At 45.1% G+C, this 15,346-nt stretch overlaps 1 protein-coding gene across 2 annotated transcripts in view; it reads left to right on the forward strand.

The window, feature by feature from the left end:
* Nucleotides 1–1,281: 1,281 nt before the first annotated feature.
* The window catches only part of MAP3K5 (mitogen-activated protein kinase kinase kinase 5), a 295,163-nt gene continuing 281,098 nt past the window's right edge, over nucleotides 1,282–15,346 (forward strand). The window contains exon 1 of one of the 2 annotated variants that reach the window (XM_056126083.1): nucleotides 1,282–1,858. In XM_056126083.1, coding sequence (XP_055982058.1) covers nucleotides 1,384–1,858 — 475 coding nt within the window. In that variant the 5' untranslated portion in view covers nucleotides 1,282–1,383. The remainder of the gene's footprint in view (nucleotides 1,859–15,346) is intronic. The other variant, XM_056126084.1, reaches the window with a different exon arrangement.

Here is a 15,346-nt window from a genome sequence, read left to right on the forward strand (position 1 = left end):
CATCCCATTCAAGGTATCACAGGCTGTTGGAAATTTCAAAGTGAAAAAAAAAAAAAACTACCAGGATCCGACCTGGTCAGTTTAGCCTGGCACTTCCGGGCCTCCCTCGCCGCACGCTGAGCGGACGCTGACAGAGTTTTCCGGCCCCGAGCCAAGCCGCCGTCCCCCTGCGCCCTCCCGGCCGGGGTCCCCCTCAGCCCCTCAGCGAGCGAGGCACGCGGTACCGAAGCGCGCAGAAGGGCGAGCCGCTCCGCCAGCGGTCGGCAGGGGGCGCCGTGGCTGTGGAGAACGCGGCCGCCGAAAGCCTCCCCGGACTGGCCCCGAAGACGCGAGGAAACGTTTTGGGAGTTGTTTATTTATTTATTTTCATTTCTCTCCCCATTTGCGCCCTCCAGTCGCCTCGGACTTTGCGAACGTTTGCCCACTGCAGCCCTTAGGTGGACGCGCTGAGGGTGGGTGGCGAGGAGACGGCGCTGGAGCCTAGGCCCCAGGCCGTGCTCGGGGCTCGGGCTGAGAGAGAGGTCCGCGAAGCCGCGCGCGCGCGGGCGCGATCGATTTCGTCCCGACTCGCGCTTCCCAGCAGCAGCGCCCTCCCCGGAGGCGGGCTCTGAGTCGCGGGGCGGCCGCCGCGAGTGGGCGGCCAGAAGCCTGTGGCCGCCGGGGCGAGCAGGGGCTGTTGAGGAGCCGCCGGACTCCCGAAGCGAGACGGAGGCGGGGCGGCGCTCGCAAACCCGCCGGCGCTCACTCGGGAGCTGTCGACGCGAGGCGGCGGGGAGGAAGACCCGGGCGGGGAGGAAACGGCGCGGGGGGTGGAGGACGAGGGGGGGGGCAAGCCAACTGCCTCGGAGGAAGGAGGCGGATCCTCGGGGTGGCCGCCACCGCCGCCGCGCTGCCGGGACGCGGCCCCGGGAACCTTGCCCGCCCGGGAAGACGCCGGCCAGTGTCGCTCCCCACCTCGAGGGCCACTCGCGGGGCACCCGGTCACCACCTCAGGGGCCGGGACAGCGCTCGGGCCGGCCCCCAGCCCGCGCGCGCGGCGGCGGCGGCGCCGGTTCGCGAGGCCACTTGTCCGCCCGCCCGGACCGGGGCAGCCCGCGCAGCCGCCCCGAGCCCGCTCAGCCCCGGCTTCTTCCCCGGCTCCCGGGCGCCAGAGCCTGCCGCCAAGCCCACGGCGCGGCCACGGAGACGCCGAGGAGGGGCGAGCCGCCGCCTTCGGGGGAAAGGGCGCCCGAGCGGCGGCGGCGGCGGGGCGGCGCGGAAGGCGCGACGCGCGATGGTGGCAGCAGCAGCGGCGGCGGCTTAGCCCGGCGGGCGCGGAGCAGCCCCGACCTGGGCTTGGCCAGACGGGGCGGCTGGGCCGGGGACGCCGCCCGCTCCGGCGAGATGAGCGCAGAGGCGGCCGCCGAGGGCATCACTTTCACCGTGCCCCCTCTGACCCCGTCGGGCCTCTGCGCCTGGACCGAAGCGATTTGCGGCCGGCGTGCCGGCGGGCCGGCGGGGGGCGAGGGCGAGGAGAAGAACTCACTGCCACCGCCGCCGCCTCCCGCGGGCAGCTTCTGGAACGTGGAGAGCGCCGCCGCCCCGGCCCCCGCGTGCCCCGCGTGCCCCGCCGCCTCGGCCGGCAGCAGCGCCACCCGGTGCCGGGGCAACTCGGGCAGCGCCGGCGGTGGTGGTCGACGGACCACCGTCGCCTATGTGATCAACGAAGCGAGCCAGGGGCAGTTGGTGGCGGCCGAGAGCGAGGCCCTGCAGAGCCTGCGCGAGGCGTGCGAGGCGGTGGGCGCCACCCTGGAGACCCTGCATTTCGGCAAGCTGGACTTTGGAGAGACCACGGTTCTGGACCGCTTTTACAACGCAGGTGAGCGGGGAGCGACGTCCTCTACTGGGCGCTCGGGGGATGGGAGATTGGTGTTGGTGTTGGTGGTGGTGGTGGTGGTGGTGGTGGTGGTGGTGGTGGGGCACGTTTGCCCAAGCTACCGCCCTGGGGGTGGGAGGTATTTCTGCAGCGGCGGCGGGCGTGCTGCAAGACAGATTTGCGCCGTGTCCCACCGTCGGGGCAGCCAGGGGTGCGGCGGGGCCGCTGCTGCGCTCTCACGGCGACTGCCGGGGTAAGCGCTGATGCACGAGTCTGGGCTGGACGCCTACCCGCGCCTGGGCAGCCGCTTGGTCTTGGGGAAGAACCCGTGGATATATATATTTTTTTGTCTTCGCAGCGTGGGATTCTTGCCTCGTCAACCCACCTATTAGTGTGTTAGGGGCTCCTCTGCTAGGTCTGGCCCTCGTTTTCCAGCGCCCCCCGCCTGTGATCGTTTTTTGGTGGTCTGATGCTTTCCCTTTCGCTGTAGTTTTGGGAGTGCAAGGAACCTCGCGCTTGTGCCCCCCCCCCCCCCCCCCCCCGGCAGTCAGCTGCAAGCAGAGTGTGTAGACATGGGATTTGCATGCCACGTCATGAGCTTCCGAACTCAATTCACTGCAGCGAGTCGAGTGGCTCGAATTTACCATCTCTTACCCATTCAAACTTTGAAGGAGTTGCTTCTGAAAGTAACGATGCAGTGGCTGTTTACCACTTGTGGGGTATCTTTTTTCGGATTTGTGATGAAATAAAGGGTCAGTTTTATTTATTTTTATTGCACCATATGCCACGGTAGACGGGAAAGTGGATAGTTGAGGATTGTTTTAAAACCATTAATACGCTATCTTAATAAGATTAAACTGGCATTAAACTAATAGTATAATCCATAAAAAATGTGTTTGTGAAATTTATCAGATTTCAGGAATTGTGACGTACTTCCAGTGACTGAAGCTGGAATTTGCTATCCTGAGAAACTATTAGGAATATTAAGGTTATTGAAAGTAACTTTTCACACCTTGTACAGTGTTGCGACTGTCTGATATTTCTTTTCATAAATGTAGATTGAAAAACCTGATCTCATAATGGTTTTAAGCAGTAAGGTTGTCCATTTGTGATCATTAAAGGTTTTACATTCCAATATTATTTGCAGTTCTTACTCCTTTCAGACGCCTCAAAACACCTGAAGTAGGCTTATGTCAGTTTGGGAATTCAGCCAGAACTGAATATTTTAAGAACAAGAAGGCCTCATATTAAGGAAGTCAGACTAAATAAACCAGGACTTTCTGGTTCTGGTTATTTTTTTTTTCTATATAGGCTTGGTCTTTATAAATGAACATGAGTTAATGTATTATTGCATGATTCTTTGGATGACTTGATAAAAAAACTGTCAAAAATAACTTTCCTAAAAATTACAGAAGTTTTTGGTTTATTTTGGGGAGGCGGGTGTACATCACTTGTGCTTAGTGCTTGCTCCTGACTCTGGGCTAGGCTTCACTCCTGGTCCCTGAGCACAGCTTGAGGGACCATATGGGATGCTGAGGATTGAATCCTGGTCGGATGCATGCAAAGCAAGTGCCCTACCTGCTGTAACTTTGCTCTGGCCCCCAAATTATAGCATTTTTATTTTTGGTCTATAATTTTGAAGAAGCTTCAAAGAACTGAAAGCTATGTGAGGAATACTGTGCCTATATTCACTTATAGGACTCTTTAAAAAATCTACGTTACTTTGAAAAGAAAATCTTAAACTTTATTCTAAAAATACTGAGTCTGAGAAAGAGAAAAGGCACCTGGCATTTGAACTGTATCTCATTTAATCTTCTAAGCTTTTGAAGGAAGTACTTAGTAACTTTCTTAGGTGAAAAGACTCAGCTGACAGATATTAGCTTTTGGGACTCACCTCAGGTCTGATCTATGAAGGATTGTCCTTCTGTTGGCCTCCCTTAAGGTCCACCTGCTTGACCCTTTCGCCTCCTTTTCACTAGGCTAATTTAACTTAGAATCACTGGAGTAGCGCCATCTTGGAATCACGTGACCGAGCTGACCCAGCCGTTTGAGCTGTTAGTGTGCCGTGTGAAATAGTGCGGAGGAACTGCCCTACGCTGGCATCTTTTCCTGGTCAACACTTCCTTCCATTCCTGCTGAGCAGGCCTCTGGTTAACCCCTCATGCCGAGTGGCATGAAGGTTGAGATTTCCTCTTTATCTGGAAAGTGTGACAGAATAAAGACGGGACCCATTTTGGTTCAAACTCTTTTCCTTAACTAAGGGCTGTTGAAATTAGAATATAAAAACTTTTCCTGTCATTTTTAAGATCACTTGTTCCATACCCCCACACTCAGGATCTTTAACAGCTGCTGAACTCCGTCAGCTGTAAAGAACACCTAAATTTGATATTATAGCATTTCAATTAAAATTTAATAGGCACTAAAATTCAGATTTTATGCAATTCATAAACCTGTAATTTGATTTTTTTTGTCACTAGAAAGGGTAAAGTTAATTCTTGGTTTGCAAGATGTACAAAATGATATAGAAAAGCAGGTACAAAAAACAGGCCAGGCAGGATTTGACTCCTTGGCCCTGCTGATCTTTGCTGTATATCCACCAGCCCCACTTGAAGCTGAATCATTTCTGATATAGAGGAAAGAGCATTGTCCTTCGGATCTGTTCTCAATCGCATGATTATGAACAAGGTCTTTTATTTCCTTCAAGGTCTCCTAAAATTGGCCAGGAACAATGGCATTTGGGGGAATGCAATTAGATTTTTACGATACTTTCACTGTGAGTTTTCAAAAGCAAGACAGCATGGTTCACTGGAAGGAGTTACAATAGAAACAATAATTTTAATACTCTGGATTTTGATCTGGGTTCTTCTTGAGTTTGGAATTCTTTGCAGGCTCAGAAGAGAATGGAATGTTGGAATAATTAATCTCTGAGAATTCCTTCCAGTTCTCAACTTACTTACTTTAAAATGATATATCTAAAGAATCATTTCAGGAGCCTGAGCGATAGGACAGTGGATAAGGGCATTTGTCTTGCATGCGGCCGACCGGGGTTTTATTCCTAGCATCCATCCCATATGGTCCTTCAAGCACTGACAGGAGTAATTTCTGACTGCAGAGCCAGGAGTAACTCCTGAGCATCGCTGGGTGTTACCCGAAAAGTAAAAAAAAAAAAAAATCATTTCAGTTCATGAAGATGAATGAGCTGCTTGTGTATGTTATTTTCTGGCTTGAGAAGTTTAGAGTTGGTAGAATGGGCAGAAACATAGAATGTAGTGGAGTCCTCTCTGACGGTCCTTCCCTGGGCTCCCTGGAAACTCCTCTAGAATCAGATGGTGGTGGGTAGGTACAGAGAAGACTCCTGAACTGAGGCGGAAGGAATGACAACATGGGCCTCAACATATCAAAAGGAATATTGGTGTTGGAATGACTCAACTGAATGGCAGGAATAAGAACTTAAAAGCTCAGTTACATTTATATAGGCTTCCTTTATCTGTGTAGACTGGTATCTTGATAAAGAACAGAAATTGCAGTTTAAGATTTTTATTGATTTTTTCCCATTTACAGTTATTATTTAACTATAATATAGATTTTTTATTACACTTGCTGTTCTCTCATTTGTTCTATTGTGAGGTGAAACGAAATTCTATTGAAAACTTTTATAAAATTTCATCATATTCATGTACACAAGAGATAGTGAATACTAAATGATATTCCTTTTTATTCTGCATTGTTGATAGTAAACTTCTGTAAAAGCTAAGAGATGCTTTACAATAGCCAGAATCTGGAAAAAACCTGAGTGCCTGAGAACAGATGACTGGTTAAAGAAACTTTGGTACATTTACACAATGGAGTACTATGTAGCTGTTAGAAAAGAGGAAGTCTCGAAATTTACATACAAGTAGTACTACATGGAAAGTATCATGTTAAGCAAAATGACTCAGAAAGAAAGGGATAGACGTAGAAAGATTACATTCATCTGGGGAACATAATGTAACAAAATAGGAGACTAACACCCAAGAATGGCCCAGATTAGTATCATTAATTTTACTCCATGGCTTGGAGGCCAACCACACATGCTAGGGGAAAAGGGAGCTCAGATAGAGAAGGGAACACCAAATAAAGGTGTTGGGAGGATCCTCCCAGGATGGGAGAAGCATGCTGAAAGTAGAATATAGACTAAACATGATTGTCACCCATCGCCTCTTTTGCAAACCACAACACCCAAAAGGAGAGAGAGAACAAAAGGGAATGCCCTGCCACAGAGGCTGGATGGGATGGGGGGTATGGGGGTTGGGAGGATACTGGGAACCGTGGTGGTGGGAAATGGGCAATGGTGGAGGGATGGGAATTTGATCATTGTATAATTGAAACCCAAGCACAAAAATTTGTAAGTTTGCAACTGTACTTCATGATGTCTCACTAATAAAAATTGAAAAAAAAAGCTAAGAGATGGAACTAGAAAACTGAGGGATCAGATGTACATGTCTTACATTCCCAAATTTAATCCCTGAATCTGATAGAGTTCCCTGACCCCACTGGGTGTGATCCTGGTGGCTCCCAGGACACTGCTAGCATGAGTAGTGCCATGACATTGGGTCTAAGCATTCAACCATTCTATCCTTGTTGGTTGAGTATCACCAGGAGGGGCCTATAGGACCCCTAAGCACTGCTTTTCTTGCTGAAGAAAAAGCTAAGAATTATTAGTAACAGCATTGGTTCATTCAGGAGTACAAACACCAATTAGCAAGGTAGAAGAATGTAATCCCCCTCCCCCCCCACCATCAGCTAGAATTGCTAGACTTGATAATGTTCCCATTTCATTATAGAAAAATGAACCAAAAAGGAGTTCTATTTGTTTGTTCATTCATTCATATTAAATATTTTAAGCTTACTGTTAGAACCAGGTGAACACTCTCTTTCATAGGTAATTGCTGGATTTTGAGACTGAACTGCAAGAAGTATATCCGAGAAGGTTGTCCAGAATACAGCTCAAGTGGTAGAGCATGTTCCCAGTATATGTGAGGACCTTAGTTTACTCCCCAGTACCCAAGGACTCAGCATTGCTGTCAGTGGCCCTTGACTACTTTTCCCCCCAGCACTTTTGGAAGTGACCATAATGGAAAAGTTAGAAATATCAGAATACTTAAAGTGTGAAATGTTTTCTACTTCAAACGTGTAGGAAAATGATGTTCTTGAAACCCCAGACTTTTGGTTCACCTCATTCTTGTATTAGGATCACTGATGGTGGTTTTCCTCTAGTTTTGGGAACTTTTCATTTAGATGGAGGAGCATCATTTTGGATTGCTGGGGCCAGAGAATTGGGAAGCTTCAGGGAGGATGAAACCTGAAGAGGAGCAAAGAAGGTTGCTTTGGGAAGAAAGGAGCTCTAAGGGCAGAGGCTTTGTAAAACTTTCACTTCTCTCTTTCCTTTTTTTTTTTTTGGTTTGTCTTTTGGGTCACACCCAACGATGCTCAATGGTTACTCCTGGCTCTGCACTCAGGAATTACTACTGGTGGTGCTTGGAGGACAGTACGGGATGCTGGGGATTGAACCCAGGTCAGCCGTGTGCAAGGCGAACACGCTACCCACTGGACTATCATTCAGGCTCAAAATTTTCATCCTTTTCTGCCTGTTCACTTCCTAACTTTTTAATGATCCTAGTACTTCTTGTTGATGTAATGCCTCGGGATACTGCCTCACCCAAGACCACCTCATTCCCTCTTAATGGACACAGGATAAGACTGGTGGCAGCTTCCTCTTTTCATGGTACCAACCTTCACATCCGCCCAGGTTTTTCTCCTTGCCAGGCCCACTACAGATTGCAATCTCTAACTCAGCCTTTCACTCTGTAGCAACAGTGGGTAACAGGAAGGAAACATGCTGGTTGAAATGCTCAAATTTAGCTTTTATATTTCTAGTATTCCTGTTTGACTTAGGCTCATTATGGAAGTCACCTCTTTAGGCTTTGACCCTGGAGAGGCACCTAAACTTTCTAGACTTTGGCTCTGCCTGCTACCAGTATAACTCCTTAGGACTTCTAATATTTGATCCAAACCAAAAAATTATTGTTTCCTGGCTGTCCAAGATTGAGAAGACTTAAGACTTCCTGCCCGCTTCTGCATTTTCTGCTATTTCCACGTGAGGATTTCATCGTCTTTCATTTCACATATGTTGTCTCATACTTTGAGGGAGAGGGTGGACTATGTATTTTCTAAATATTGCTTCTCATATTGGAAAAATGGGAAAACAGACATATATTTGCCAACGCACTTTTTTTGGTACAAGTTGATATATTATAAATAGAAAACTCAATGACATGCCGTCTATGACCAAGCTGTTTTAAAAAAATGACATTACGTTAGAACAGGCATATCTTTTGAATAAAGGCTACTTGTGTACAGTAATTGTTTAGAAAAACTTATTACTTCCTACCTGTTTTGATCTGAATTTATGAAGGTATCATAACTATCCATTGAGTAGTGTTGGAATGTCTAATCAAAAACTGTTAGAGGGCCGGGGGGATAGATAGCTCAGAGATCTGGAGTACATACATTGCATGTGAGACCCTGAGTTTTGATCTCTGATTCCACATGGTTTCTTGTGTATGATCCCAAAAAACTGAACTAAACCAAACCAAACTGACACAACAATGTTATACCCCATTCCCACTACTGTTTCTTTACTTAAGAAACAAATTTTATTGAAAAGAGCAAAAAGCACAAACAAACTCATAAGAAACTTTGGTTAGGAAAGCATTAAAACAACCCAGTGGTACGCCAAATGTTTTTTTGCCCCTGGGTTTTGGAATATCTGCTGTGGTATCGTGGGTCCTGCTGGATCCATTTCCATGAACTCCTATGAACCCAGAGTGCTTTGCTACTCTTGCTTTTTCTTTTTCTTTTTACAGTTGGTCATTCACGATAAAGTTGTAATTAAAAACCAAGAACTTTGTTAAAGAGTTGGAAAAAAAAAATGACAACTCCAAAGAACAAGCAAAAACTTGCTTTTAGAACAACAGAACACCAATTTCCCTAACTTAGATAATGAACTGCATAGTATTGGCCTGATTGACTCTGCTTCCCAGGTTCCTAGTTACTTTCCTTCACTCAGGAGCCTTTGATCAGCTTTAAAGGTTCATTAATTGGTAGTTATTGTTGATTCCGTTTTTGGGTGAGTCTAATTACAAGTGCTCAGCAAGGTCTGTCACACCAGTGACTTTGGCTGCTAGTCTCTGAGAGTTCTCTGCCACAAGCCCCTTATGAGGCCACTGGAACTGTATCTTGCTTCCTGTTTCAGAGGCCTGGTTAGAGACCCACTCAGTTCCTGTTGCTGAATTACAGCATAAAATGGGTTCACAGCTTCTTCCTGCTGCTTTGGGAAATTGACAAGCACAAGACCCAGTGAACATGCCAGTACCATAGATACCAACAGGTTTTGATTTCCAGTTACTATAATTTGTTTCCCCTTCCACACGACCTGTCTTTGGGGTAGATGAACCTTTAGAATGTGATAAATGTGGTAGAGGTGGTTAGTTCTGCAAGACTCATATATCAGGAAAAAACTGGGTACCTACAGTTTTGGGAGGGAAGTAACCTGAAAACATGCTTGCCTGTCCCAAATTTGAATCTAGGCAACAGAGGAAGCTATATTTAAGAACGATGCCTGTATTCCCAGAGAGTGAAATTTTTCCTGTTTATTAGGGGTATGAAAGGAAAAAAGGGAAATTGAAGGAAAATTATTTAAAAATCACTGGTGATCCTAATACATTGGTTTCCTTCATTGCTTTCATGACGTGGCTTTTCAAATAAGTGAGAAGAAAAAGGGTATGAGATATGGCTGACTTTCAGACTTGTCCAGATAGTCTCAAACTTAGGAAATGAGAAGTCTATTTTATGTTTTGTTTCCTAGTTTTTCTCCCCAAGGAAAGCATAAGAACTAAAAATATGAATTACCCAGGGTACACTGTGGTAATTTTTCTTAGGGGAGATGACAGGGAGGAGAGAGCATTTAAATGTTAATAGCATCTTTTTACTTAATATTATAACCAAGCAGATCTATCTAACTTAAATGTCATAGAAATTACACAAGGTTAACTGTGAACATCCCATTACAGATCAATTTTTTTTTCTGTTATAGTATGCAGTTGACAATGAAGAAAGCAGTTACCTTTGGTATATGATTCATATAGGAAGGAGGTTTGATTCATCTGTATAGCAGTCACTGAAAATGATTGTGAGCAATTATTTCAGTATTTACCAATACTTTTAATATATTTCTTTAAGAAATATACAGGTGAGAGATAACCCTAATGCATGACAGGCATTCGTCCATATAAAATCAGATATCTGCCTGTGCCAAAGAATTTTTCCTACTCTAAAAATTCTAGTTTTCCCTATTTTTAATTAAGATCTCTGCCAAAGAGACTAAGTGGACTAATTATTACATTGTCAAATATCTCTTACTCTTTCAGGAGTTCTAGGATTTTACTGTGACAAATACCACCTTAGATCTGAGCATCCAGAATCAGGTATATGATCCCACTGTCCAGGAACCCTAGCATTTACCTCTAGTTAGGAATTTTATAATTTGTGATATGGTCATACTGGGATGAACTGGTTTTATGAAGCCAGGTTACAGTAATAATATAAATGCATGTTATATGCAACGTTGTTCCCTTATTATTATCGTAATAACACCTTAGAACAAACAGATGCAGCAGTGTAATTCTCTATGCTGGGGGAATGGGCTAGGGTTTGGGTGACACCATTTGTGACCCAGTGGAAGTGCTCAGTGCTTATTTCTGGTTTTACGTTCAGGGATTACTCCTGGAGGTGCTAAATAGGAATCAAGTCTGGGCCGGACACATGCAAGGCTAGCACAATACCTATTACTCTATCTCTTCAGCCTAATTATTTTTTTATTATTGGAAGGAACTCTTGAAATGGATACTGACTTGATCAAATAAATCCATGGTAAAGTAGGAATAAAACTACCTTCTACCTTCCAAGTGACCCAGGTGTTTTCCACAATACCCACTCTCCACCTGGCCAAATCACATCTGTTGAAAGTTCAATTTTAACATTTAGCACATAATGTTAACTTAGTTTTTAAGGAAGAATTATGTCAGTGACACTTTCTAGACCTCTCATGCTGCCAGATTTTGATACTTCTTGTTAGTAGCTTTGTAAAATAATTCATCGTGAAGCTGACTTTGACATTTCTCTCTAATACCATATGTAATAGCATTAATACTGCAGCATGGACTGAATCTTTGCTGCCAATTGTGTGGCATGGAACTTTGGCACAAAAAAGACCATAAATTGGTCTTTCTCCAACTCCTGAACTCTTATCTGGGCATGGCAATCAGATGGACTGCCAAATGATAGACCACCACAAACCTTTCCTTAACATGAGCTAGAGAGCTGGGTTGACTGAACAATTCAGTTGGCAGTTTCTTTCTTCAGTTCTCTGAAGTTCAGCCTTCTGAATCACATTTGTTTTTTCTTAGTGCTGTAGCATAGCCTCTCTCTCCCTCTCTCTTTATATTTATATATATACACACATATACACACATACGCATATTTATATATGTATATGTCCACATATATATGTATATACACATATCTACTTACATGTGTGTATACACACACTTATTTTGGGGAAACACCTAGTGGCGTTCAGGGCTTAGGTCCTGGTTCTGTTCTCAGGGGTTACTTCTGACTGCTCAGGGGACCATATGTGACTTCGGAGATCTAATGGATTCACTGTATACAAGGCAAATGCCTTAACTCCTGTACTACTTCTTCATACCTCCAGCAATTTAATTATTTAAGCATTTACTAATTGCCTAGGGCTGGAGCGATAGCACAGCGGGTAGGACGTCTACCTTGCACGCAGCCAACATGGCCGACCCGAGTTCGATTCCTCCGCCCCTCTCGGAGAGCCCGGCAAGCTACTGAGAGTATTCGATATGCCAGACACAATAACAACAAAGTCTCCAATGGAGACGTTACTGGGCCCGCTCGATCAAATCGATGATCAATGGGAGGGCCTTTACTTACTTACTTACTTACTAATTGCCTGTTCTCTCTCTCTCTCTCTCTCTCTCTCTCTCTCTCTTTCTCTCTCTCTCTCTCCTCTCTCCCTTCTCTCCCTCTATTCCTCTATCCCTCTATCCCTCTTACTCTGTAACAGTGGTAGATATTTTAAAGAATGACAAAAGAGAAGAGAGCATAAATATGCAGAGAAGAGGCTTAAAACATTAATCTGTTTCCATGGGGAAGACTGATGCTAAGGATGAAATTAGGAGGAACGACCTGTACTTCTTATTCTGTTCTTCCCCACCCACCTAATCCTTTAAAAAATTTTTTTTATGTCATGAGCAATTTCATAAAGTATATCAAATAATACAATGATACTCATACATTCACTACCTATTTAGTAGCAGTTAAACATTTTTGCTTTGTTTTAGTTCTCTCTCTTTTGCAGAAAAGTAAGTCAGAATTCCCCTTTAACCACTTCTTTTATGGAAAATGTTAAATCATAATTTAAAAACATTATAACTCATGATTTTCATTCTACAATGTTGGATATTTAACTCATTACTTAATGAGAAAATCAGTAAAAATTTAAAATTAGTTCAAAGAAAAATTCGAAGAGCACATATATATGTACACATTTAGAAATGAGTCTTGCTCTTTAAGCTCATTGTCTCTTGCTTGCTTATCTCTAAGCCTCTTTGCTTGCTTGCTCTTTCAAGTTCATGTTTCTTCTTGAATTGTATTCTTCCTTTTCTCTCATCTCTCTAAGTAACTTTTCGTCAATAAAAACTGTCTAGCTTCAAAAAAATTAGGAATGCTTGAAATGAATTTAATGGCAGATTAAAACGAATGGTTTGTAAGACAGTTCTATTAGTATAAATGTTTGTAGTTATTCTTTCTCTAGGGTGGAATTCAACTCACCCAAAAAATATTCATTTCTACTGTAAAGGTAAAGGTAAAGGCCCTCCCGTTGATCGTCGATTTGCTCGAGCGGGCCCAGTAACGTCTCCATTGGAGACTTTGTTGTTACTGTGTCTGGCATATCGAATACTCTCGGTAGCTTGCCGGGCTTATTTGCATTACTATCAGCTTTGGACTGGAGTGATAGCACAGTGGGTAGGGGCATTTGCCTTGCTTGCAGCCAACATGGCCGACCCGAGTTCGATTCCTCCGTCCCTCTCAGAGAGCCCCACAAGCTACCGAAAGTATCTTGCCTGCGGGGCAAAGCCTGGCAAGCTCCCCATGATGTATTCGATATGCCAAACACAGTAACAAGTGTCACAATGGAGACTTTACTGGACCCGCTCGAGCAAATCGATGAGCAACAGGAGGACAGTGGCAGTGACTATCAGCTTTGCATAACTTGAAGTTTATTCCAACAAAATTGTGAAGTGCCTAATCACCAGAAGGATGATGACAAGTGCACACCCCATAAAATCAAGTTGTTCCCAGAGGATGTGCTGTACAGAATCAACCCTCCATTGAAAAATACTTTCTTTTGCCCATTTCCAAGTCTTTGGCAAAATGTCAGCACATTCTCTGTGTTTTCTTTGAGTGTTTTTACCAAATATCACTTAAAGGGCGTAATGTTCTCTTTTCTTGGCTGCTCTACCATCTGAAGTGTTGATTGCCTTCAGAAAATCCCAGAATATCTTGGTATAGTTGGGGCTGCTGATCATGGTCAGAGAACTGAATAGTGTGATGTCAATTACATAGGTTTGGATTGTGATAAAAGGTATAAGCCTTGTGGCCATTACCAAGTTAAAAAAGGAACCAAATCATGACTCTGCAGTGTTTTCAAACTCAAATTAATTCGAAACAGTCTCATTACAAAGAGGAACTTAGTGCTTAGTCCTTAGTCCTTAGTTTCGACTGCCTCAAATAGTTTTATTTTTTATAAACATTCTAATATTTTGAGAGCTTGTTTGGAGGTTCTAGCAGGGGAGAGCAGCTACTCGACCGAAGACTGGTCCGTCACTATTCGGGGAAGGCCGTCCTCTTCGACTGAGCACTCAGCTTCGGGAGGGATGCACATGGAGTGCTGAGGGAGGAAGGGGACACCCACCTAGCCAGCCAGATCAGCCGAATCAACCCTGGCGATCAATGGGGTGACAGATGTCGCAGCCAGATTGCCCTCACATCCTCACATCGCTATGGAGCGATAGCACAGTGGTAGGCCATTTGCCTTACAAGCGGCCAACATGGCCGACCCAAGTTCGATTCCTCTGCCCCTCTCGGAGAGCCCGGCAAGCTACCGAGAGTATCTTGCCCGCACAGCAGAGCCTGGCAAGCTACCCGTGACATATTCGATATGCCAAACACAGTGACAACGAATCTCATGATGGAGACGTTACTGGGCCAGCTCGAGCAAATCGATGAACAACAGGAGGACTGTGATTCCGTGATTCTAATATTTTAGGTGGCTGGAAAGTTTTCTGTAAAATACCATAGCCAAGTATCTTATGAATTTAGGCCAAGTCATAGCTAAGTGAAAAACGTAAACTGATTACTGTGTTCTGGATACTAAGCCAGCCACCATACATGCTTGAGCTTTTTCATTCTGTAAAGCAACTTAAGGAGATAGCTCTAATCGATCAATTTTACATCACTTAATCACTTAACTTCCCGTTAGTCGTCGATTTGCTCGAGCGGGTGCCAGTAACATCTCCATTTGTCCCTGTTGCGTGCTAGTGTAGCCCAATGACACCTGTTCGCTCCGGGAACATGAAGGGCCTCAAACCGATTGTTCATGATCTTGACGAAGAAGTCTGACCATCTGGTAGGTGGGCGGCCACGTGGTCTTTTGACATCCCGTGGAATCCAGTCGGTAACAGCTCTAGTCCAGCGGTCGTCTTTAAATCTCATTACGTGACCAGCCCATCTGATTTTTGACACCTTGGCAAATGAGACAGCGTCCCTGATTCTTGATCGTCGAAGGATGTCGGAACTCCGGATTTTTTCTCTCATTTGAGTGAAAAGTGATATTCCAAGCATAGCTCTTTCTATTCTTCTTTGGGAGACCTGAATAGCATTCTCATCTTGTTTGTGTAGGGCCCAGGTCTCTGAGGCATATGTTAATGCAGGAAGAACAGTGGAATCAAAGAGATGTGCCCGGAGCCGGAGGTTCTTCGTCCTCTTAGCTATTTCTTCGACGTTCTTGAAGGCGTTCCAAGCCGCTCTCTTCCTCCTGCACAGCTTGGGTGCCAGGTCATTTGTCATGTTGACCTGTCGACCTAGGTACACATAGCTGTTGCATTCGGAGATGGTCGTTCTGTTGAGAGCGAATGGGGCGTCAGGAATGAGGCTTTTTCTCATAAACATTGTCTTCATAAGATTCTGCTGTAGTCCTACCTTTCCACACTCACGGTCAAAGTCGGCCAGCATTTGTGCTGCTTGGCTGATGTTTGGTGTTATTAAAACAATGTCATCAGCAAAGCGGAAGTGGTGTAGTTG

Source organism: Sorex fumeus, unplaced genomic scaffold (genome assembly GCF_029834395.1).
Source record: "Sorex fumeus unplaced genomic scaffold, SorFum_2.1 ptg000061l, whole genome shotgun sequence".
Lineage (NCBI taxonomy): Eukaryota > Metazoa > Chordata > Mammalia > Eulipotyphla > Soricidae > Sorex > Sorex fumeus.